At 43.9% G+C, this 26,599-nt stretch overlaps 1 protein-coding gene across 1 annotated transcript in view; it reads left to right on the forward strand.

The window, feature by feature from the left end:
• The window catches only part of LOC117362934 (disintegrin and metalloproteinase domain-containing protein 9-like), a 379,468-nt gene that overhangs the window by 33,464 nt on the left and 319,405 nt on the right, over positions 1-26,599 (forward strand). Inside the window, exon 4 of the mRNA XM_033950024.1 lies at positions 15,275-15,339. Coding sequence (XP_033805915.1) covers positions 15,275-15,339 — 65 coding nt within the window. The remainder of the gene's footprint in view (positions 1-15,274; positions 15,340-26,599) is intronic.

Genomic DNA, 26,599 nt, shown 5'->3' on the forward strand with positions numbered 1-26,599 from the left:
TGCTGACAGTTTGCATTCAAAGCTTATATAATACATTACTAGTAAGAAAACCCATTAGTGTGATGTACAACATAGTGTAAATACTATACTACAAATAACATCAACATAATTTCTAGTGCAAAAGGCATATGATTCTTGAAACATTGGGTTATTCACCTCTAATAGCAAGTTGTGTAGAAGGGGCAATCTACATTTTTTGACTCTGCCTCCTGCATCACTGTCCTGTAGTCTAGCTCCTCAGTTTCTCCTTCTACACACAAGTTGGAGGTATTTTTCTGTGCACCCAATGGCTCCTGATTTTCAGCAGCTGTTTGTTCCACCTAAGATTAATTCACTGATAGCACAGGTTACCAGCGTACTTCTTTGCCTAGTGATGGTGGAATAATTTTATGGTTCAAATCTTTTTATTAGGTTATAACACGCAAAGGAAGCCATTTAAAAACACGAAACTCTCCCCACAGTTACCAACAAGAACAGCAGATACTACCCCCCCTTGCCCACCCCACAGAATCCCCAACAAAATAAACCCGCAGCACACAATAAAACCAACACCCCCTCCCCCAAAGCAGCATTCAGTACAATATACATTATAATAGTGCTACCAAAATACCTTCCTGAAACCAACCACCCATACCACTCAACCATATATACACCTGCCCATCCCACTCCCTATGCTGCAAGTAATAACCAGAACAAAAGAGTTCAGAAGACCTGTACTCTGATAGTCCTCCGAAAGTAACTGTGCAACCCCTTAGCCCCCTCCCAAAAAAAACCCTCACACTCCTGGTGGCTCACACGCCACAATTAGAGGGAATTCAATATGTCACTCCGTGTCCGCGGAGACAAAGATTGAATATAGGATTCTCAGATGCTGATAAATTGCCTTTTGCGATTAGGACTAGTATGTGTTGCCCTACGTTCTAAGAGCATTAAGTTGTGGAGGCGGTTAGATAAAATAATTTATGAAGGATGTGCAGGAATGCAGGGTCAAAATTATTCTCAAAAGACAGTTTGAGGCCTTGGGATTGAAGGTGGTAGTAATAATAATAATATAACAGTTTATATACCGCAGGACCGTGAAGTTCTATGTGGTTTACAATGATTAAAAGATGTTACAGATTGAGTGGATTTAACAATGTTCTGCTGGTTAACATTGACTGAAAGATGCTACAAATTGAATGGGTTTAACAAAGTTAAAAGCTAGTGATTAACAGCTCTAGGGATCAGTTATTGTGGAATGAGATTGTGCAGGTTAGTTGCCTAAGTACTTTAGGAACAGATATGTTTTTAGGCGTTTCCTAAATTCCCCATAAGTAGTAGACGTAAGCAATTGTTCTAGATCTTACCCCATAATGCTGCCTGATGTGAGAGGAGATGTTGATGATGTCTTTTAAATTTACATCCTCTAACGGGAGGGGAAACAAAATTCAAGTGTGAGCTTCTCTTATGTCTGTTGACTGAGAAAGAGAAAAGGTCAGTTATGTATTTAGGGGCTAAACCGAATAGTACCTTAAAACAGAAACAACCAAACTTGAACTTCGCACGTGCCTCCATCGGCAGCCAATGCAGAAGTCAGTAGGAAGGTGTAATATGGTCAAACTTCTTCAACCCGAAGATCAGTCTGATTGCTGTATTTTGTACTAGTTGTAATCGCCGCATATTCTTCAGGGAAATTGCCAAGAAATAATTATAATAACTTTATTTTTCTATACCGCCATAGTCAGGCGATATTGCAGTAATCAAGCTGACTCGGTATGAGGGATTGTACCAGAATTCTGAATGATGACACATCAAAATATGCTCTAATGGATCAAAACTTCCATAGAGTGAAGAAACCCTTTCTGATTATGGAGTCCACCTGGTCTTTCATGGTTAGGCTCTGGTTCAGTGTTACACTCAATACCTTCATAGTAGATTGAATAGGATAACTGAGTTTATTGATGCATAGTGATGTTTTGGTATCAAGTGGGTATGGCGAAGCAAAGAAAAATTTTGTTTTTTCTGAGTTAAGTTTCAGTCTGAATTCTGTCATCCATTGCTCCATCAAATTTAGTACTTCTGTTGCTTTGGGAGTGACTTCTGAGAGAGTTAGTGAATGGGACAATGAGCGTGAAGTCATCTGCGTAGCTAAATAATTTTATCCCCAGCTGGGACAACTGCGCACCTAATGAAGACTTGTATACATTAAAAAGCAATGGGGATAGTGGTGACCCTTGTGACACGCCAGATGGATTGCTCCAGGTATCAGAGAGATTGTAATTGAAATGTACTTGATAGGTGCGAGACATAAGGAAACCTCGAAACCAGTCTAGCACCTCTTCTCTGATACCAATTGTATCTAAGCATTGTAGCAGTTTCCCATGGTCTACTAAGTCAAACGCAGAGCTCATATCGAATTGCATGATCAGGGCGTTAAGTCCCTTACTGAACAGGAGGCGTAAGTTATCCAAGATAGCCACAATTACTGTCTCAGTGCTGAACAAAGGTCTAAAACCAGATTGAGTTTCATGTAAGAGAGAGAACCGATTAAGATATTCCATTAATTGGGTATGTACCAATCCTTCCATGAGTTTTACAATAAATGGAATTGATGCTATTGGTCTATAGTTGGTGACTAGTGCTGAAGATTCTTTACTATTTTTTGGAATTGGGGTTATTATGTGGCCATTGTTAGTGAGGAATTTAGCGTTTTTTAGGTTATCGATTAAATAATTCAGCAAAGATAGTTTAAAGCCTAATGGAGCTGCTTTCATAATTTCTGGGGGACATGAGTCCAAAACACAGTATGATAGATGCGGCTTCCTTTGTTGCATGTGCCTGCCATACTAGATTGTGTCAGGCTCCTTCAGAGGAGGAGAATGCTTACTCCCAGTTAATAATTTTGGGGTTGGATTATATAGCAGATGAAACATAAAAACATAGAATATGACGGCAGAAAAGGGCCATTGGCCCAACATGTCTGCCCACTCAAAGAATCCTCCCCCTAAGCACTTCCTTGAAGTGAACCCACATGTTTATCCCATTTTTTCTTCAAATCGAGCACGTTGCTGGCCTCAATTACCTGAAGTGGAAGATCATTCCAACAATCAACCACCCTTTCGGTGAAGAAATACTTCCTAATGCCACCGTGAAATATCCCACCCTTGATTTTTAACGGATGTCCTCTTGTTGCCTTAGGTCCTGTAAGGAAAAAGATATCTTCTTCCACCTCAATACAGCCAGTAACATATTTGAACGTCTCTATCATGTCTCCCCTCTCTCTGCGTTCCTCAAGAGAGTATAGCTGCAACTTACCTAGACTGTCTTCATATGGGAGATCCTTGAGTCCTGAGACCATCCTAGTGGCCATTCGCTGAATCGACTCCATTCTCAGCACATTCTTTTGATAATGTGGCCTCCAAAATTGAACACAATATTCCAGATGAGGTCTCACCATGGACCTGTACAGTGGCATTACAACGTCAGGCTTTTGGCTGACAAAACTTCTTCGGATGCAACCCAGCATTTGTCTAGCCTTGGATGAAGTTTTCTCCACCTGATTGGCAGTCTTCATATCTTCACTAATGATTACTCCTAGGTCCCGTTCTGCCAAAGTTCTTGTTAAGGTCTCACCATTCAGGGTGTAAGTTCTGCATGGGTTACCACTGCCAAGGTGCATAACTTACACTTTTTGGCATTAAAACTCAGTTGCCAAGTTGTGGACCATTCCAGTAAAAGTAGGTCCTACGTCATAGTATCGGGCATGGTGCCCTTGCCCACTACGTTGTACAGTTTAGCATCATCGACAAATAATGCAATTTTACCTTGAAGTCCCTTAGGCAGGTCCCGTACAAAGATATTAAATAGGACTGGACCCAAGACCGAGCCCTGCGGCACTCTGCTGGTCACTTCCGACGTTTCGGAGGGAGTACCATTTGCCTTTGAAGTCTGCCACTGAGCCAGTCTTTAACCCATGCAGTCAATGTTTCTCTTAGTCCCAACAGACTCATCTTGTTCATTAACCTACGGTGTAGGACACTATCAGAAGCCTTACTGAAGCCAAAAACACGACGTCTAGGGAATCTCCCATATCTAGCTTTTTCGTTACCCAGTCAAAGAAGCTGATCAGATTGGACTGGCAGGACCTTCCCTTTGTAAATCCATGCTGGTGGGGATCCCTCAGTCTCTCGTCGTTCAGGATCGTTTCTAATCTGTGTTTAATCAACTTTTCCATAAGCTTACACACTATTAATGTGAGACTTACCGGTCTGTAATTCGCGGAATGACGTTAGCTGTTTTCCAGTCCAATGGGACTTTTACCTTGCTTAGGGAAATATTGAAGAGCGCAGCTAAACCGTGCCGAGCTCTGCGCTTGCGGAGATGGTGCGGTATACAAACCTAAGGTTTAGTTTAGTTTAGTTAGTTTAGCTAATGGCTCCGCCAGGACATCTCTCAATTCCCTAAGCACTCTGGGGTGCAGTTTATCCGGTCCCATGGTTTTGTTCACTTTGAGCCTTGTTAGTTCTTGGTATACGCTGCTGGTGGTAAATTCAAAATTCCGGAACAGGTCTTCTGAACTCTCGCTTGTCTGCAGCTGTGGACCGGATCCCAGCACCTCACAGGTAAAGACTGAGCAGAAGTATTCATTCATAAGTTCGATTTTATCGGAGTCCGATTCTACATAGTTACCGTCGGGTTTCCTCAGGCGCACTATCCCGTCTGTGTTCCTTTTTCTGTCGCTAACATACCTGAAAAAGGATTTATCCCCCTTTTTAATATTCTTAGCTAAATTTTCTTCCATCAAAAGTTTTGCATCTCTGACTACTGTTTTAACAGTTCTAGATTTCACCAGATAGGCTTCTTTAGCTTCCAGTCGCTGTTATTGCTTGTAGGATACAAATGCTTTTTTCTTCTGTTTTACGAGTTCCGAGATCTCCGCGAAGAACCACTGGGGTTTCTTAATTCTCCATTGTTTGCTCATTGTTTTTATATAGAGGATGCTCTATATGATGTGTTTAGGGTCATGAGCAGGGTTCTTCTTATTCTATCTCCACTTGTAGAATGCTCTAGATTAGGCAATGGATGAGAAATTCTGTTTCCAAAGTTTTGTTGAGCAGGCTACCTTTCAAAGCCCAAATGCTCTTTGGCAAAGGGTTAGATGAACTTATAGCCAGTGTGGCAGATCATCGCCCTAAGTCTTTGTCAGACAGTTGATCTCATGCCCCTAGGGGGATGGGTTGTGGTAATTTTTGTAGTTCTCATGTCCCTGGGGAATGGGTTGTGGTAATTTTTGGCAGTCCTCAGGGGATCCTCTGCACAGAGATTGTCTCACAGATCTCAGCAGAGGTTTGCAGGTTGCAGACATGCTCAACCCTTAGGTTCCCGCCCAGCAGCAGTCTTTAAGATGCCCCAATGATACCAAGCCATTCACTGAAGTCCTGTGGCTAAGGAGGGAGGTTGTCGGCATACTGGGAGGCCTGGTTAGGATTTGCTCAAACCACTGGGTGCTGGACATACTTTGAGAAGGCTACAAGCTCAAATGTTTTTGTTCTCTTCAAGACTTATTTATAGACTCTTCGGCTGGATGGCCAGAGAAAGCAGCCAAGGTCCAAGTAACAGTGAAAAGGCTCCTGAATAATCGAGCTTTAGAACCTATAATGACCGAGGAATCGGGCTTGGGCAGATACTCTTATTTACTTCATCATGCCCAAGAAAGACTCAGACAAATCGAGGCCAATTCTGGATCTGAAGTCAGTCAATGCAGTACTGAAAGTGCCCTAATTCCGGATGGAGAGCATGTGTTCAGTCATAGCTTCAGTAGCACCGGGGAAATTTGTAGCCTCGCTGGATTTGACAGAGGCTTAGTTGCATACTGCTATATTTCAGCTCACAGGAAGTTCCTGAGATCCCATATGCTGGGGAAACATTTCCAATTCTTGGCACTTCCATTTGGTCTGGAAACAGCACCTTTACCAAGGTGATGGTAGTTGCAGCAATGCACCTGTGCAAAACAGGAATCCAGATGCATCCATATTTGGACAATTGCCTGATCTGAGTGTCGTCCGTTGGTAAGAAAGCAGTTGCGGAAGTTGTCCAACTGTTACAGGACATGGGTTGAATTATCAATTTTTGGAAGAGCCACCTGGAACCAACACAATCCATAGAGTACTTGGTGATCCATTTCAGCACAGGAGAAAACAGGGTTTTCCTCCCATATCCTAGAAAACTGAAGCCAGATTTTGGAGATCCTAACAATGCTAGGGCCTATGGTTAGTCTCTATCTACATGTGCTGGGGTTGATGGTAGTGACCATAGAAGTTGTTCCTTGGACGAAAGCCTTCTACACTCTCTCCAGGACATGCCATTGTCCCGCTGGTCTTTGCAGATGAATTTTCTCCAGCCTTGCCTGGACGGCAGAGGTGTATCAATGTTTGTGTTGGTGGCTATAGCCAAGGTCATCGTCCAAAGGCTTGCCTCTCTGCATCTCCTGAGTGATCCTGATGACAGATGCTAGTCTTTATGGCTGGGGGGGGGGAACACTGGGAGGGTCATCCTGTTCAGGGCTGGTGGTTGCCCTTCTCAGAGAAAATCAACAGCTTGGAGTTGCAAGACATTCGTATAGCGTTGCAGTCATTGGAGAACTCCCTGGAAAACAAAGTGGTCAGAGTTTTCTCGAACAATGCCACAACTGTGGCATACGTCAATAGGCAGGGAGGCACCAAGAGTGCCCCATTGAAACTAGAGACCCAGTTGTTTTTTGCTAGGCAGAAGTCCACCTACATGCTCTATCAGGCTCTATGTAGCAAAAATGGACAATATGTAGGCTGACTACCTCAACTGGCAGGCTCTTGACCCAGGAGAGTAATCCTTGTCCCGGAAGGCCTTTGACAGTATTGTGAGGCGCTGGGGGCATCGATGTTTGATCTGATGGTGTTGGCAACCAAAAATAAGGTTCTCGGTTCTTCAGCCGAAGATTTGAGTTTAGTACAGCCCTGGACAGAGAAAGGGATGTTGTTTGTGTTTCCCCCGTAGCTCATGATAGGCCGAGTCATTCGAAGAATAGAAGTCCACCCGGGGAAGGTAATTCTGGTTTTCCAGATTGGCTGAATTGACAGTGGTATGCAAGTCTGGTTCAGCAACAGAGGGAAAAGCATTTCAAACTGCCACTTCATCCAACTCTGCTTTCACAGGGTCCCATTGCCCTGGAGAATCCAGAACATGTTGGGCTTATGGCATGGGTCTTGAGTGCACAGCCTTAGTGCAGAAGGGCTACTTGGAGGTGTTCATAGCTACCCTCCTCAGATCAAAAAACCCCCCCAGCAACTGTCACAGCCTATGCTAAGACTTAGAAAATGTTTCAGCACTGATGTGCTAAGCAGAAGATGGAGCCATTTAAGGCTTCGGTGTCTGTGGTTCTAGCGTTTCTTCAGGACGGGCTTGAGAAGCGCTTGGCAGTTGGTTCACTGAAAGTGCAGGTGCCAAGACTCTCTTACTTTTTAGGGATCGAGTGGAGAAAGTATCTTTGGCTTCCCATCCTGATATAGCCACATTTTGCTAAAGACCGTATGTTTGAAATCTATGACTTAAAAGTTTTATGTGGCTGCCCTCCATGTTAGCTTTTTTTTTTTTTTTTAAATAAATCTTTATTAATTTTCAATTCAAGAACAGTGCATTAAAATATACATACAATTAACTTCTTAGATAGCAAATCAAACTGATAATCAATACTGCTAAGGTGGGCAGCCACTCGGACATTAGACACACTTTCCTCATTTGTGAGCACCTGGTCCAGCATCACTCCTCATGGGTTCTGTCACCATTTGTTTGAACAGAGCACTTTGAAAGGCATCCACAATTTCTCTACTTCTTTCTGATTCTGCAGGTGGAACTTTCCAATCTGCATCCGACAGGTTGAAATCACCCAGCAATAGCACTCCCCTTTCTTTTCCAGCTTTGGGATATCTGCAACTAGCTCTTTTATCAAGTTGCTCTGATTGTGTGGAGGTCTATAGACAACACCCATGTAGATAGGGATTCCATCTTCTCTTTTCAAGGTGATCCATATTGCTTCTTCTCTTTTTCCCTTAGATCCCCTGCATTTCAGTCATTTGGATATTGTTTCTTACGTATAGAGCTACTCTTCCAACTTTTTGACCATATGTATCCTTCCTAAAATTATTATAGCCCAGTATGTATGCACCCCATCCATGAAATCACTGAACCATGTCTCTGTGATAGTAATAATATCTAAGACAGGGGTGTCCAACCTGTGGCCCAACAAGGAATTTTGTGCCGCCCAGCTTCTCCTTCCCTCCGGTGGGTAATTTTCTGGCCGGCGCCCTTGCTGTAGTCATCCACGAGTGGCATTGGCAACTCGTGCGCAATCTGTGGCTGTGTCAGAAGCATTTCCTCTGACATCATGATATCAGAGAGAAGGCTTCCAAAGCAGACAATGCCGCTCGCAGATGACTACAACAAGGGAGCCGGCCATAAAATAAACACTCACCAGGAAGCACAGAAGGAAGGGAATGCTTCCAGCATAGGCGCAGATCGCCGATGGCCATAAAATAAATGCTTTCAGCACAGCTGTGGATCATGTTAGGAGCCAGCCACCACCGCCCACAGCTTTCACCTGAAAAATGATTGCAGCAAGGGAGCTGGCCAGAAGGTAAATACCCGCCAGAGGGAGGGAGAAGATCATTTTGGGACTTGAGAGGGAGGGGGCATAAACGTTGGACAAATGATGAAGGAAGGAGGGAGGGCTCATGAGCCATAGGATTGAATAATGGAGGGAGTGAATGAGGGAATAGTAAGGGAGAATTGGGTGTCTGAGAGAGGGAAAGAGATGGTGCACATGAAGAGATGAAGAAAGAGGAGAACTTTTGGGTATAGAGAGGAGGGAGAGAGAGAGAGAATTATTGGATATAGTGGTAGGAGAGGAGTGAGGTAGAGATGCATGGGTGCGGAGAGGAGGAGGAGGAGAACATGCTGGGCTGAGGAAGCCTGGACTGTATTTGTTTTTTGTTTGTTTTTTAAGTACAAAGGGGGAGGGTATTAAAAGAAGTACCAGGTTGGGCATGTGGGGAGAGCTTATGGGGCCAGAAACAGAGGACAGAGAGAGAGAGATGGTGGGCAATGGTCTGAAGTGAGAGAAGTTGGACCTGGGATGGTGTGGAGGAAGAGGGAAAGAGATACTTGAAGCGAGAACTGTTGGGAAGAGAAAGGGAGAAATGGTGGACCTAGGGGAGGGAGGGAGGCAGGAAGGAGGAGAGATGGGATGGGGGGCAGTTGGGAAAAGAAAGGGAGAGAAGTTGGATCTGGGGATGGAAGGGAGGTAGGGAGAAATGTTAGGCCTGAGGATGGAAGGCAGAGAGATGCAGCATCTCTTTTTTTTCCTCCATTTCATTGTTCAGCATCAAGGGGGGAGGGAAGAAGAAAAACAGAAAAGAGAGAGAGCAAAATGTTGGACCATGGGGATAGGGGAGGAGAGATGGACCCATGGGAGGGCAGGAGGGAAGAGAGCTGGGATAAGAAGATGCTTGTGGATGGAAAGAAAGGGACAGGGAGAGAGGAAGGGTGATTCTGAAAGTAGTGAGCCATATGGATGAGGTCAAAAGGGAGATGACAAGATGAGTGAGAGAGCAGTGAGTACAGTGGTAGAAATGTGGTAATGGGGAGTAGAGAGCAGGAAATAGGAGGCTGGGAAAGGAGTGAGATGAGAAATCTAGGGACTGAGGGAAGATGGAGAATTGAGAGGTAGTTGAACATTTAAAGAAGGCAAGATTTGAGTGGACAGACGCAAAAAAGAAAAGGAAACGTTAAGAAAGCTGAAAGGGAAAAATCAATACGTTGGAGACAGGCTTAAGAAGGAAATGGAACGAGAGAAGAGGAGAAAAAAATGGACAGCAGACACTGAAAAGAGAATTAGTTGAAGACAGACAAAAAACAAAGAGAAACTGGGACCAAGATGATGGAAAAACAAAACATCCAAACAACAAGGTAGAAAAAATTGTTTTATTTTGAATTTATTAACTGGAATATGTTAGCTTTGGAATATGTATATCACAATTATTTTTGTATTCAGTGGCATAGTCATATACAGCTGATTTGGGGGAGGGACTGGAGCCTAAAATTAGTGCATTGGCACCAAAGTTTCTCCCCACCTGAGTGAAATTTATAAATACTTGGGCTAGTGGGGATTCCCAACCCTGCCAACTGAAGACGTCTTCCTCCAGTCTGGCAACTCAAACACTCCAAGCTTTGCAGCCAATGGCAATATCCTCAAGCTGCCACTGCTTTCATGCAAGCATGAAAGCTGGGGGGGGGGGGGCAGGGAGGAGAGAATGCAGCAGCTCTGCAATATTGTTGCCAGCTGCAGAACTTGGGAAGTTGGAGGAGGAGGAGGTTGCCGTCAGTTGGTGAGGCTTGCGGATCCTTACTAGCTACACAAGGGGAGATGTTCATTTTGGGGGAGCCTAAGCTCAAAGTGGGAGGCCCATAAAAGCAGTTATATTTACCCTGACTGAACGATCCTCCATGTGCGCCGCTGACAGCTGATTCAGCATCCCCACTCTGATGAGGCTCACTGTAGCTGTAATAGAAGTGAATGAGAGAACCATCAGAGTGGGGATACGGAAGCTTGTGGCTGCTCCCACTGTCAGCAGTGCACGTGGAGGGATCACTCAATCAGGGTAAGTATTACTGCTTTTTTGGGTTCCTCTCCACAGTGTCTCTTTAATGAAAGTTTATTATTAGATACATTCATCTTCTATATTAGTGACTGCAAATTTGGGACCTGTTCAACATTTTTTTGCTCATCCGTTAGTGTTTGTGCGGCCCCAGAAAAATTATTTTCAGCCAATGTGGCCCAGGGAAGCCAAAAGGTTGTACACCCCTGATCTAAGATCATCTCTAACATCAGGTCTTGCAGATCATGAACAGATCTGCCCATGCCCTTCTCATGACTATGCCCCCTTTTTGGATCCATACATACATTTTACAAATGGATCTTGGCGCCTAAAGATGTGTGCATAAATTTTAATTAATACCAGTTAGTGCTAATAATTTATTAGCACCCATTTATCAGTGATAATTGGTTCATTAATTAAAATCACATGCAAATTGGGCCCTTATATTTGTGCAGCAACTTTGAGCGCCATATACAGAATTAGGCTATTTCTGTAAAATTATTTCTTGAAATAGATCAGAAATTCTCAGCCCAGTCCTTGGGACATGGCCAGACACTCAGGTTTTCAGAGTATTCACAATTAATATGCATGAGATAAATTTGCATGCACTGCCCTCATTATATACAAATCTACTTCATGCGTATTCATTATGGGTTGGGAACCACTGAAATAGATGGATAAATATCACATTGCAGAGGTTGACAAGTACCCAGCACAGTGCTTTTTTTTTCGCAGCCCTTGCACTGTGGAATTCAATGCCCCTAATATCAAAACCTCTAAAATTCTATTAAAAACCTGGCTTTTTAAATAAGTCTTTAACATTTGATTCAGTGGCATCTGCTGATTACCAGATCCTGTGATGCTGCTGGTTGTGTCTCTGTGTGAGTGTTTCTGTTTCCTATTTTTGCCTGGTCTTCCTTTCTTTTTTTTAACTTTTTAGTTTTTGTGAATCACTTTGCTCTGCTAGATAAAGTGGTATCAGTAGCATACTAAGGGGGGGTGGGGGGGCAGTCCACCCCGGGTGCACGCACCAGGTGCACGCCCTGGGTGCACGCCCCAAGGGGGTGCACAGCCGGCCACCTTCCCTATTTTGCCGCTCACCACCGCATCCCAGCACCGGCTCCCCCGCAGCGTCATTTCTTAACCCAGCCAGCCGGCCGGCAACTGGTAGGTGAAGAAAAAAGATGAGGCGGGCTGGTGGGCGGGGAAAAAGCGTCAGGCCCACAAGGCTTCACCTCCGGTGTCAATTCTAACGTCGGAGGGTAAGTTCTGGACCAGCCAATCGCTGTCTGGCTGGCCGGCAACTTCCTCCCTGTTAGAACTGACGCCGGAAGTGAAATCTTGTGGGCCCGATGCTTGTACTTGTCGGGCCTAGCTCGGGGAAGGAGCAGGGAGAAATCGGCTGCCAGCTTGGGGGTGGTGGTAAGGAAAGTATCGTGGAAGTGGAGAAATCTGCACGATGGCTTTGTGGGGGCTAGGGGAGAGAGAAAGAAAGGCAGAAATAAAGAGGGGGGCCAGGGGGAGAGAGAAAGAAAGGCAGAAATAAAGAGGGTGGCCAGGGGGAGAGAGAAGGAAAGGCAAAAATAAAGAGGGGGACTAGGGGGAGAGAGAAAGAAAGGCAGAAATAAAGAGGGGGGCAAGGGGGAGAGAAAGAGAGGCAAAAATAAAGGGGGAAACAGGGGGAGAGAGAAAGAAAGGCAGAAATAAAGAGGGGGGCCAGGGGGAGAGAGAAAGAAAGAGGGGGGCCAGGAGGAGAAAGAAGGAGGACCAGAAGATGGACCAGAGACTTATGAAATCACCAGACAAAAAGGTAGGAAAAATGATTTTATTTTCAATTTAGTGATCAAAATGTGTCCGTTTTGAGAATTTATATCTGCTGTCTATATTTTGCACTATGGCCCCCTTTTACTAAACCACAATAGTGGTTTTTAGCGCAGGGAGCCTATGAGCGTCGAGAGCAGCGCGGGGCATTCAGCACAGCTCCCTGCACTAAAAACCACTATCGCGGTATAGTAAAAAGGCTGGGGGCATTTGTCTATTTTTGTATAGTTGTTACTGAAATGACATTGCATAGAGTCATCTGCCTTGACCTCTTTGAAAACCCCCCCAAATATAAATGATAATTAAAAATTTCTCTACGTACAGTGTGCCTTGTGTTTTTTTTAATTTTATTATTGGTAGATCATTTTGACTTGGTCATTTTAAAAGTAACTCGCAAGCCCAAAAAGTGTGGGCATCCCTTCTGTAAACAGTGGTGTCCGTCCCAGCTTGTGCTCCCTCCGGTGGTTGTTTCAGTTCTGGCCGGCTTCCCTGCTCAAAGCCGTGGGTATCGGCTCCTCACGCAATCCGCGGCTGCGCCAGAATTGTTCCCTCTGACGTCACGATGTCAGAGAGAAGGCTTCCAACGCAGCCGCGGATCGTGTGAGGTGTAGATGCCTGCTGCTTTGAGCAGGGGAACTGGCCAGACATGCTGGGTTGGGAAGAGATGTTCCTGCTGCACAGGGAAGGGGGGGAAAGAAATGCTGCACAGGGAAGGGGGGAGACATGCTACTGCTGCACAGGGAAGGGGGTGAGAAAAATGCTGCTGCTGCTGCTGCTGCACCCAATTGGGGAGAGAGAGGGAAGAAGGGAGACGGAAGACAAGGGAGAGGAACCAGAGATGCCAAGTCCATGGGACGGATGGAAAGGAAAGGAGATACCAGACCATGGAGGGGGAGGAAGAGATGCCATTGCATGGGGGGAGGGAAGGGAAGGAGATAGAGATACCACACCATGGTGTGGAGTGGGAAGGAAGGAAGGAAAGGAGAAGAGAAAGAGAGAGATGCCAAAGCATAGGGGAGGGGATGGAGACAGAAAAATGGAGAGGGGGTGAAGCTGAAATGAATCACGTGCAAAGGAGAGAAGGGACCCCAGATATACAGTTTAATGAAGGGACATAGAAAGAGGGAAGATGCCATATGGAAGAGAGAGAGGGTGGACGGTAGATGGAAGGGGCAGAGGGAGTGTGGGCAGTAGATGGAAGGGGTAAAGAGAGAGGGCAGAAGCTGGGTGGAAGGGGCAAAGAGAGGGTAGATGTTGTATGGAAGGGAGAGAGGACAAGCGCTGTATAGAAAGAAGAGAGAGAAGATGATTAAAGCAGAAACGACAAAAGGTAGAAATATTTTTTTTGTTGCTTTACTTAGAATCAAGTAGTATTGTAACTGTATTGATAAAAGTTTATAAATAGGAAATGGAAATAAGGCAATTTTTTGGACTACACCCCTTTCCTCAGGACAGAATAGCATAACAGCAGTATACTGTACTGTTCTGAAGAAAGATTTGGCCTCTGAAAGCTAATTGAAAAATGGATTAGTCCAATAAAATGGTATTTTCTTATTTCTCAATATTTGTTTTATTTTTATTTGTTAATTTGTAAATTGGTGATTGTTATGTATCAGTTTTTTCAAATTTACATCTACTGTCTTTATATTTTGCACAGTATTAGGGGACATGTGTCACTGTTTTTGTGGTGTTGTGGTGTTGCATTGTATGCAGAGTCTGGTTTCTTGGCGGTTCAGTTTAACTTTTGTCTACATATTTCTATTTTTAGTTTGTGATTATTCCATATTGGGTGAGAGTGTATCTCTGTTCTGTGTGTATGAAAAGGACATAATTTTCAGTTGGCATTGACTGCAGGATCAATTAACTGTGCGGGATCTAGCTTGTTTAGTTTTATAATGTATGTGTTGGTGTTCTAGTGCTCACTGCAGTGTTTAAGATGCTGCCTTTTCCTAGGTACACTCTTGTTGTGCGATATGTAGATTGTTACTAAAAAATATATTTTTCATATAGATGGGTGGGATGTCAAAAAATGATGGGCCCCGGGTGTCACATATGCTAGGTACGCCACTGAGTGGTATAGTACGTTGGAAATACAGCTGCTAGACTGTGGATGCTTGTATGCTAGAGCGATCTGGCTAAATGTGGAATACCTAAAATTCAGCTGTTTAGTCTCATCTAAATATTGTTTGGCTAAATTGTTGGCCAGACAACATTTATCTGGTCAGTGAGCAGGATCTTTAAAAGCAATTCGTCCTTATGTGTCCTGAAATATCTTAGTTGGGCGGAAGGTACTATTTAATTTCTATGTAAATGTGTGATGAAATAGTCTCCAGAAGTTTTTGTGTTTTTTTTTTATTCCATTGTAATTGTCTGCTTTTTTTTTTAGCTGTTAGGTATGTATCTGTGAGATCATAGGAGGCATCATATGTTGGTGCTCTGGATTAGTTTTTGTTAAGTTTGAAATAAACTCTTTGGGCTTATTTCTTGTTTAAAAAATTGTCTTTCTTTTAGCTCTGTCATAGTATGCTTAAGATTCCCAAATTTGTTGATTTGGCTAAGTCCATTTTTTATTTTTTCCTTTAATGATTAATGATATTATTTTGTTAGAAAAACTACTTAAGAAAAATGGACCATGATTTTCTGCACAAGCTGTATTTGATTAATCTTTTAGGAAGTTGCATAAAAAAGCAAAGATTTATCTGTCCCAAAGATACCCAAACAAACTTTTTGAATATTGGTCTTAAAATTATAAAATATGCTTTTTTTTTTTTTTTTAAATTATATAGGGTCATATGTCTTATGCCATTATAATAGAAGGAAGAAAATATGTTGTGCATCTAATACAGAATAGGTAAGTGACTTTTCTCAATCATCTGTATTCAATTGGGCAGTAGAAAAAAAATCTAGTTTGGTTAAATAGTGTAGGAGAATTGCTCCATGAATAAAATGATTTAACTGGGCAGGAGAGACTCCTTCTTTGATAAATCACACTGGCTGGCTAGTTCCCCTACTGTTGTTCAGCAGCACTTAACCTAGATAGAGCCACTGAATATCAGGTGTGATGCCACAGACTAGAGTTGGGGTGACATTAGGATTTACCCAGATAAAGTTAGGACAGCAAAAAGGCTGTGCTAACATTGGCATGAGGGACCAACAGTCTACTCTCTTGTTTCCGTGGAGCAGAGGGATTGTTTTCTCAGTCTCTCCTCAGTGCATCAAACTTTTTTGTATTTTTAGTGTCGATCCCTGGAACGCATCTGGAAAAAATCTAAATCACCCACAGACAAACAAATCTGGAGAGTCAACATTAAATTTTACAACAACGCACTCAAAAGCGCCAGGAAAAACTTCTATGGTGACAAGATCTCGAGATCAAACAACCAGAACAGCATGCTGTTCAATATCTGGCGCTCCCTAATCCCCAACACCAACCCTTCCATACTCCCCTCCTCCCCATCAGCCGATCTACTAGCAAACTTCTTCAATGGAAAGGTCACTACCTTAAGAAGCTCCTTCCCTCCCGCAGTTTCCTACAATTCCCTAGTACTCGCCACCCCTAATCCCACTCCAAATCTCATCACCCCTGTCCCAGTCAATAGATCCTGGACTGCCTTTGAGCAAGTATCCGAATCGCAGGTCCTCAAGCTCTGCCTGAAATTGAAATCCTGCAAATGCACATTAGATCCATTTCCATCCTATCTATTCGAGAAAATACCCGCACAGGCCATCTCATCTCTCACCAAACTCATAAATTCCGCCCTAATCTCAGGCCTCTTCTCACCTGAAATGGGACACATTGCATTAACCCCCCTACTGAAGAAGACTGACCTAGACCCCTCCATCCCATCCAGCTATCGCCCTATAGCAAACATCCCACTCCTAACCAAATTGCTTGAGTCCATTGTCTCCTCCCAACTCTCAGCCTACTTGGAAAGATTCTCTATCCTCCTACCGTATCAATACGGCTTCAGACCCAACTTCAGTACTGAAACCCTCCTGGCCTCCCTAACCTCGAAGATCCAACAACTCCACTCTCACAAAAAGTTTGCTGTTCTACTCCAATTCGACCTCTCTGCAGCCTTCGACGTTGTCCATCATGACATTCTAATCCTCCTACTCTCCGAGATAGGCATCAGCTCCACGGTCCTTGACTGGTTCTCGAATTTCTTACGTTCTCGCTCTTACACCGTCACCAAGAATGGTACCTCATCCTCCCCGTGGAAACCGACATGTGGAGTTCCACAAGGCTCCCCCCTATCCCCTATCCTCTTCAACATTTATATGTCCTCCCTGAACCTCCTCCACCTATCCCCCCTAGAAACACTCTACACTTACGCTGACGATATCCTGATCCTCCTCGAGACCGACGCAAACCTCGCCAATCTCGCAGCAAACATCTCTTCATGCATAACCAAACTTCAATCCTGGGCTCTTGCTGTACAAATGAAACTAAATGAATCCAAAACCAAACTACTTTGGCTTGGCCCCAAACTTGATCATTTACCCACCTCCATCCCACTGCCCACAGGCACCTCCCTGCAACTAGAGTTCTCTAGCAAAGTTCTGGGCATCACCATAGATTCCTCGCTATCCTTCAACGACCACCTCAACTCCCTGATAAAAACATGCTTTCACAGCCTTCACATGCTGAGGAAAGTGAGGTCCTGCTTCCACCAAAAACACTTTGCAGTACTCGTACAGTCCATCATCCTCTCCAGATTGGACTATTGCAACTCCATCTACCTTAGCTTAACAAAGAAAAGCCTCCACAGACTCCAATTAATCCAGAACACCGCGGCCAAACTCATCTTCTCAAAAAGCAAATTTGACCATGCCTCTCCACTCCTGTCCAAGCTGCACTGGCTTCCTGTCATCTCCAGGGTACATTTTAAATGTGCCTGCTTAACCTTCAAGATGCTCCACGGCATCCTTCCACCTCTTATTCCTCTATCCTGGAATTCCTCAAATCCACTCTCCACCAGATCCACGCAAAAATTAAAACTATCCTTCCCCTCCTCAAAGGGTATCTCCCTCGTCGGTAAACTCGGGTCCTCCCTCCACTTCAGAATCGCTCAGCTCTGGAATAGTCTCCCTTCCCCTCTCCGCAACTTGAGCCCCCTTCTACCATTCCGTAAGCTTCTGAAGACTTGGCTCTTCTCCAAAACGTAACCCGTCCCCTCCCCACTATTATCACACCTAACCTCTCTCTTACTTACTTTTATAAACCCACTGGAGTTCCGTTGCTTCCTAACCATGTAAACCGTGTCGAGCTCCACCTGTGGAGATGATGCGGTATATAAACCCAAGATTTAGATTAGATTAGATCCCTTTTAGTTTTTTCTTTTCTTCATTATTTTTTATTTTTAATCTTAAATTTGAGTTTTTAGATAACTTTAGTTGATTTTTGACAAAATTATGATTTTTGGGCTTTTGGGCCCTTAAGGCCTTTTTTCACCCAGGGAGCATCAGCCTTTTTTGGTGTATCCCCTACTCAAGCTCCTTGAGCCTTTTGACATAGTGTCGGCCATTTTTCCATCTCATGTCAAAGAGGGTGTCAAGTGGATTTAAAAAATGTTCTCAATAACTTGCAGAGATGTTGTTAATAATTTGTAATTTATGTTTCAATTCTATTAGTATACTGGGTTGTATATTTTCCCATTACTACTTTCAGTGTTAGAGAGATTTGTTTTAGTTTCTCTGACTCTTCAGCATTGAAATACCATTTCTGGCACTAGTACCTCCCCCACATCTTCCTTGGTAAAGACCAAAGCAAAACATTCATTTGATCTCTCCACTTTGACCTTGTCTTCCCTGAGCACCCTTTATACTCCTTGATTATCTAGTGGTCCAGCTGATTCATTTTCCAGCTTCTTGATTTTAATATACTTAAAAAAAAAATTATGTGATATTTCCTTCAACGCAATCTTTTCAAGGTCTCTCTTTGCCGTCTTTATCAGTGCCTTGCTTTCTGAAGAATTTTCTTTTAGCTCATTTGTTGTTGGTTTTTTTGTAATTCTTTATTCATTTTTAAAAACTTACATCAAGTGTACAATTATTAAAACATTTACGATTAAATACATCACTTGAATTTTCTTAATATATTCAGATACATAAGATTATTCTCTTCCCACCTACCCATTCCTTTCATATTTAATCAAAAATATATAAATATTCTTATTTATATGTTTAAACCTTCCATATAATTTAGACAATCCACCCTCCCCCTCTCCCCCCATTTGCAAATATACTTCCAATATAAACGGCATCTATTCATTACAGTAGGCTATCAATAGCCCCCAGATCTTTATAAATTTATTATAATTACCTTTGTGTAAAGCAGTTATGTTTTCCATTTCCTCATTTGTGAACCGGGCATGCTGGCTGCCGTTTGGTCTTCTCCTTTTTTAATATATGGTATGCATCTGGTCTGGGCTTCCAGAATGGTATTTTTGAATAACATCCATGCCTGATGTAGAATTTTGACCTTCTCAGCTGCTCCTCTAAGTTACCATTCTTCACCTGTTATCATAGTCTCCTTTATTAAAGTTAAATTCTATTTTATTGGACTTCCTATGTGTACTTATTTCAGAGATTATATCTGATCATTGTTATCAAGTGGCCCCAGATAAGACGTCTGCCCAACTTGATTCAATTAAATTTTTTTTTTTCTTCTTAGCTATTTCTGGGCAAGAATCCAAAGCACTACCCGGTACTGTGCTTGGGCTCCAACCACTGAAATCTCTATCAAAGCTCACTTCATCCCATCCACACCCTCCCAGCCATTGAAACCCTCCCCAGCCCATCCTCAACCAAAAGGCCATATACAGACACATACTGTGCAAGTTTGCCCAGTACTGCCCTTAGTTCTTCAATATTTACCATTATTTTCTGTTTCTAGATCCTCTGTGTTCATCCCATGCTTCTTTGAACTCCGTCACCGTTTTCCTCTCCACCACCTCTCCCGGGAGCACATTCCAGGCATCCACCACTCTCTTTGTAAAGTAGAATTTCCTAACATTGCTCTTGAATCTACCACTCCTCAACCTCAAATTATGTCCTCTGGTTTTACCATTTTCCTTTCTCTGGAATAGATTTTGTTCTACGTTAATACCTTTCAAGTATTTGAACATCTGAATCATATCTCCCTTGTCCCTCCTTTCTTCTAGGGTATACATATTCAGGGTTTCCAGTCTCTCCTCATAAGTCTTCTGGTACAAACCTCCTATCATTTTCATTGCCCTCCTCTGGACCGCTTCAAGTCTTCTTAGTCCTTCGCCAGATACGGTCTCCAAAACTTAACACAATACTCCAAGTGGGGCCTCACCAACGACCTGTAAAGGGGCATCAACACCTTCTTCCTTCTACTGCCTATGCCTCTCTTTATACAGCCCAGCATCTTTCTGGCAGCAGCCACCACCTTGTCACACTGTTTTTTGCCTTTAGATCTTCAGACACTATCACCCCAAGGTTCCTCTCCCCATCCGTGTATATCAGCCTCTCACCTCCCAGCATATACGGTTCCTTCTGATTATTAATCCTCAAATGCATTACTCTGCATTTCTTTGCATTGAATTTTAGTTGCCAGATATTAGACCATTCCTCTAACTTTTGCAGATCCTTTTTCATATTTTCCACTCTCTTCGGTGTCTACTCTGTTACAAATCTTGGTATCATCCGCAAAAAGGCATACTTTTCCTTCTAACCCTTCAGCAATGTCACTCATAAACATATTGAACAGGATCGGCCCCAGCACTGAACCCTGAGGGACTCCACTAATCACCTTTCCTTCCTCCATAGAAACATAGAAACAGACGGCAGATAAGGGCCACAGCCCATCTAGTCTGCCCACCCCAATGACCCTCCCCTACCTTTCTCTGTGAATAGATCCCACGTGTCTATCCCATTTGGCCTTAAAATCAGGCACGCTGCTGGCCTCAATAACCTGAAGTGGAAGACTATTCCAGCAATCAACCACCCTTTCAGTGAAAAAGAATTTCCTGGTGGCCCTGTGCAGTTTCCCGCCCCTGATTTTCCATGGATGCTCCCTTGTTGCCGCGGGACCCTTGAAAAAGAAGATATCTTCTTCCACCTCGATGCGGCCCGTGAGATACTTGAATGTCTCGATCATGTCACCCCTCTCTCTGCGTTCCTCGAGTGAGTACATCTGCAACTTATCCAGCCATTCCTCATACGGGAGATCCTTGAGTCCCGAGACCATCCGGGTGGCCATTCTCTGGACCGACTCCAGTCTCAGCACATCCTTACAGTAATGGGCCTCCAGAATTGCACACAGTATTCCAGGTGGGGCCTCACCATGGATCTATACAATGGCATAATGACTGCAGGCTTATGGCTGACAAAACTCCTGCGTATGCAACCTATGATTTGCCTTGCCTTGGATGAAGCTTGCTCCACTTGATTGATAGTCTTCATGTTCTCACTGACGATCACCCCTAAGTCTCATTCTGCTTCAGTTCTTGTTAGGATCTCACCATTAAGGGTGTAAGTCTTGCATGGATTTTGGCTGCCCAGGTGCATGACTTTGCATTTTTTGGCATTGAAGCTGAGTTGCCAGGACCTAGACCAGTGCTCCAGTAGGAGTAGGTCGTGCATCATGTTGTCGGGCATTGAATTTATGTCTGTTGTGCTTTTGCCCACTACATTGCTTAGTTTGGCGTCATCGGCGAATAATGTTATTTTGCCTCGCAGCCCTTCTGCCAAGTCTCTTATAAAGATGTTGAATAGGATCGGGCCCAGGACCGAGCCCTGTAGCACTCCACTGATCACCTCCATCATTTCGGAGGGGGTCAGGTTCACCACTACCCTGTGAAGCCTATCTCAAGCCAGTTCCCAACTCAGTTCCGAGCGGCTTCCATTAACCACCACCCTCTGGCTTATGTCCGACAGACAGTTTCTAATCCAGTTCACCACTTTGGGTCCTAACTTCAGCCCTTCAAGTTTGTTCAAGAGCCTCCTATGAGGAACCGTTTCAAAGGCTTTGCTGAAATCTAAGTAAATTACATCTAGCATATGTCCTTGATCCAGTTCTCTGGTCACCCAATCAAAAAATTCAATCAGGTTCGTTTGGCACGATTTACCTTTTGTAAAGCCATGTTGCCTTGGATCCTATAACCCATTAGATTCTAGGAAGTTCACTATCCTTTCTTTCAGCAACACTTCCATTATTTTTCCAACAACTGAAGTGAGGCTTACTGGCCTGTAGTTTCCCGCTTCATCTCTGTGACCACTTTTGTGAATAGAGATCACATCCGCTCTCCTCCAGTCCCCAGGAACCACTCCTGTCTCCAGAGATTTGTTGAATAAGTCTTTAATAGGACCCGCCAGAACCTCTCTGAGCTTCCTCAGTATCCTGGGATGGATCCCATCCGGTCCCATCGCTTTGTCCACCTTCAGTTTTTCAAGTTGTTCATAAACACTTTCCTCCGTGAACAGCGTAGAATCTACTCCATTTTCTCGTGTTACTTTGCCAGACGGTCTCTCATTATGTCTATAGCCTGAGAGAGATTTCAGAAGTGCAGCTCCCCTTATATAATTATCATCACCATTCACCTTAACAACAAGGTCCTTCAGTACTGCTCTAGACTGGGATCTCACAACAAATTAGTCTTGGATGTTCTTCCCTCAGTTGTGGGGAAGATGTATATCCTCCCTTTTCTCTCCTAGGAAAATCCTCCTGAAACGCAGTCGGGGCAAGAAAATAATGATTCTCATTGTCCCTTATTGGCCAAGACAGATTTGGTTCCCTCTATTTCTGGAGTTAGCCTTCAGGAACCAGTAGAGACTGGAATGCTGTCAGACTTTCATCACACAGAGTCTGACAGCATTCCATAACAAACGCCTTCCTTAAATTTCAAAGACTACTGATCGTTGATGTTATTAATCTCCACCTTGACGATACCACCAGCAAGGACACGATTGAATTTAACAACTTCCTTACCTCTCTAGGTTTCCCCCCACCTACCCCCTCTCCAACTCACGAAAAGGGGCACACACTAGACTTCACTACTTTCCTTGATCTTACCGCCTTCAAAACTTCAACAGACGACACTCGTTGGGAACAAGTCCCTTGGTCTGACCACTTCTTAGGGGCTACCTGTCTCCCCATTTTCATGTCACACCTTGAATCCCCATTCCGCTCCTCCCACTCCATAACCTTCCGCAAAAACACTTAGAGCGATCTATTCTGGTCCAAATTCCTCAATCAACTCTCCTCCAAACCTAAGCATACAGATCCCGAATCCTACTGGCACAACTGGATCTCCCTCTCCAAATCCACCTACCACTCCCTTGCTCCAATATCCACTAAAACCATTTCCTACCCCCGAAAGGCCCCCTGGTATCTCCCACTTCACAGAGAATTGAACCAGAAATGTTGCGCTTTGGAGCGCAAATGGAAAAAATCTAAATCCCCTTAAGATAGACAAGCCTGGAGGATCAATATCAAACTTTACAATTCAACACTAAAAAAAGCCAGGAAGAACTTCTTCAGAGATAAGATCTCTAAATCCAACAACCAGATCACTGCGTTGTTTAACATCTGGCGCTTCTTAACTACAAAAAAGGATGCATCCCTGCTCCCCTCATCTCTGTCAGCTGACGCCCTAGCAAAATTATTCAATGATGTTCCTTCCCGCCTACAATCTCCTACAATTCCCTGGCTTCTATTGACCCCAACCCTACCCGTCTCTAATCCCATTCCAGCTGACAGAACATGGACTGTCTTTGAGCTTGTCTCCGAATCACAAGTTTTCAAACTCTGCCTCAAACTAAAAACTTGCAAGTGTACCTTGGCCCTTTCTCCTCCTACCTATTTGAGAATATCTCTACACAGGCCATCGCTTCCCTCACCAATCTTATAAACTCTGCCCTATCATTGGGCCTTTTCTCCTCCGAAATAGGACACATTGCTCTGATTCCCCTACTGAAAAAGACCGACCTTGACCCCTCCATACCATCCAATTACCGTCGAATAGCAAATATCCCTTTCCTAACCAAGATGTTAGAATCTATCATATCCACTCAACTCTCATCCTATCTAGAAAGATTCTCTATTCTCCTACCCCACCAATTCGGCTTCAGACCCAACTTCAGCACCGAATCCCTATTGGCCTCACTAATCTCTAAAGTGCAACAACTTCATTCTCGCAACAAATTCGCTGTGCTTCTACAATTCGACCTCTCCGCAGCTTTCGATGTCGTCCATCATGATATCCTAATCTTCCAACTCTCCGAAATAGGCATAAGCTCCATAGTCCTAGACTGGTTCTCGAAATTCCTACGTTCCTGTTCCTACACCGTTAACATAAACGGTACCTCATCCTCCCCCTGGAAGCCGATATGTGGAGTCCCGCAAGGCTCACCCCTCTCTCCTATCCTTTTCAACATCTACATGTCCTCTCTGAACTCCTCCAGCTCTCCCCCCTTGAAACTCTCTACACCTATGCCAACGACATCCTCATCCTCCTCGAGACCGACTTGAACCTCACTTACCTCGCTGGAAACATATTCGCATGTATATTGAACCTCCAATCCTGGGCCCAATCTGTACAAATGAAACTAAACGAGTCCAAAACAAAATTACTTTGGCTTGGCCCAATATTAGATCATTTACCCACCTCCATCCCACTATCTTCTGGCCCCACTCTTCATCTTGAATTTTCAAGCAAAGTCCTGGGCATCATCATAGACTCTTCTCTCTCCTTCAATGACCACCTCAACTCCTTGATAAAAAAAATGCTTCTTTAACCTTCATATGCTGAGGAAAGTGAGATCCTGCTTTCATCATTCTCACTTCTCAGTCCTTGTTCAATCCACTATCCTCTCTAGACTGGACTATTGCAACTCCATCTTGTCACACCTCACAAGCTCCTGTTCACGGCAGCGAGCTGTGGACCCCGTGACTGTAACTGTCCAAACGTGTACCCTTTGACTAGGGTATCCTTCAGGCCTTCTTAGGCGCCTGCCTAAGGTACAATAACAGGTTCTGTGTCATTACAGAAACCAGGCAAGGGAAAAGAAATTCACACACCTTCAAAACAAGATTAGCAGAATAATAAAGTTGAGTTTTATTCTTATGTTTCCGGATTATTTTGTACAGTTATTCATAGCATCTTGCAACAATTCTCACACAGGTTGTAGAAAACATAAAAGTTTAGGTTTTATGCATACCAGCCTGACTCTCATGTCCAGAAGATAAACTCAAAATAAACCCTTTAGGCTGGACTCTAGTCTTTGTAACATAGTCCTCTTCACCAGCCTTTTTGTGTGTCAAGGATGGCCTTAGCAAAATTCCTTCTCCATGCAAAGGCAGAAGAAAAAACAAAACTATACTCCTGCAGTCCAGGCAAAATAAAGCTTTTACAAAAAAAAAAAGTCAAAAAGAAAACAGCTAATGTTGCAGCACTGCCACGGAGTGCCTGCAGATAAGGACCCCTCCTTAAAAGAAGCTCCCCTGTGCTTGCCGTTCCAGCGAAGCTTTATCTTCCTTAATTAACCTCCAGCTGGGCTGAGAGGGAACCAACAAACGCTCAGTGCTACAGTGAAATTCCACAGTTCAATTATATCAGTGCTTCTGAAGATAAGCTTTGCTAAGCTCCCCAGCTTTTGGCATACAAGCACTTTTCACTCAAACCTTTAAGCAAAAACAAAAAACTGGTAAGCAACAAAACAAAGCCATTCACTTCCCACCTTTTCTCAGTTTGTGTCCATTGCCTCCAAGCATTCACTAGGCCGATTAAATACTCCAATGTCCATGGGTTCATAGCTTTGGACTTGTTTCCTCTGCTTCAATCTCCAGCACCTCAGACATCTTCACAATTAGGACTAAGTTCCCCACACCTCCGTGGAGGAGTAGTGTGCCCTCCTGGGCTCCCGGGCTTCCCACTCTGTCTCAGCTGCTCACTTTTAACCCCAATCAACTCGCCCCTCCCTTCTCTGAAGAGGGGAGGAAGGGAGAGAAAACTTTCTGCAGTTGAGCTTGCCTCAGTGACAACTTCCTGTGCTGAGGCTGCCCTTCTGGGAGCTGTAGTTTCTTAACCCCCTGAGCTAGCCCGAGTGAAGTCAGCACTTTCAGTAAACAGTGGAGCCAACCTGGACAACTCTCCTGCCTCAGGGTTTCCTGCTCTTCTTCCCTAAATCTGTGCCAAAACTAGGAAAAGAGCTAGATTTGTCACAATCTATATAAGCCTAACTAAGAAAAACCTCTATAGACTTCAGCTAATTCAGAATGCCACGGCTAAGCTCATTTTCGCAAGAGGCAAGTTCAATCACGTCTCTCCACTTCTTTCCAAGCTTCACTGGCTTCCAGTACATTCCAGAATCCTCTTTAAATGTGCCTGCTTAGCGTTCAAGATCCTACACGGCACCCTTCCTCCCGTTATTCCACTCCTTTGGAACTCCTCAAACCCTAACTCCTCCAGATCCTCCCCAAAACTGAAACTATCATTCCCTTCTACAAAAGGTATATCCCGCGCAGGAAAACTAGGAACATCTCTCCCCTTTAGAATCACAGAACTCTGGAACAACCTCACCTCCCCACTCAGAAATTCAAACTCCCTCCAACTCTTCCGCAAACACCTGAAAACTTGGCTCTTTTCAAAAATCTAACACCTCCCGCTCTCTGGTACCTTGACCCCTCTCTACCCTTTTAGTTCCTTTCCTATTACCCTTCTTCTTCTGGAGTTCCTTTCTATCCTAATTCTGTAAACCATGCCGAGCTCTGCGCTTGCGTAGATGGCGCGGTATACAAACCTAAGGTTTAGTTTAGTAACAGCCTTTAGTTGTTCACTTTATGAGGGGCTTGCTGTTACTTAAACCTTCTATCATGCCCTTTATAATGTAATGGGATCTCAATGCCTCCTCTCCCAGCTGATAAAAGCAATATTTGAGCTACTTGACAATTGTCATCTGAAGTACCTGACCTGGCAGGTCTTATTTTTTGTGGTGGTCACATCAGCCTGCAGAGTTCCAAGCTCTAGTAGCTGATCCACCTTATACAAGATTCCATCACAGTAGAGTAGTTCTGTGTACACATTCTAAGTTCCTTTGTAAGGTAGTGTTGGAATTTCAACTTAACTAGTCAATTGTTGTAC

This window comes from Geotrypetes seraphini, chromosome 6, assembly GCF_902459505.1.
Source record: "Geotrypetes seraphini chromosome 6, aGeoSer1.1, whole genome shotgun sequence".
NCBI lineage: Eukaryota > Metazoa > Chordata > Amphibia > Gymnophiona > Dermophiidae > Geotrypetes > Geotrypetes seraphini.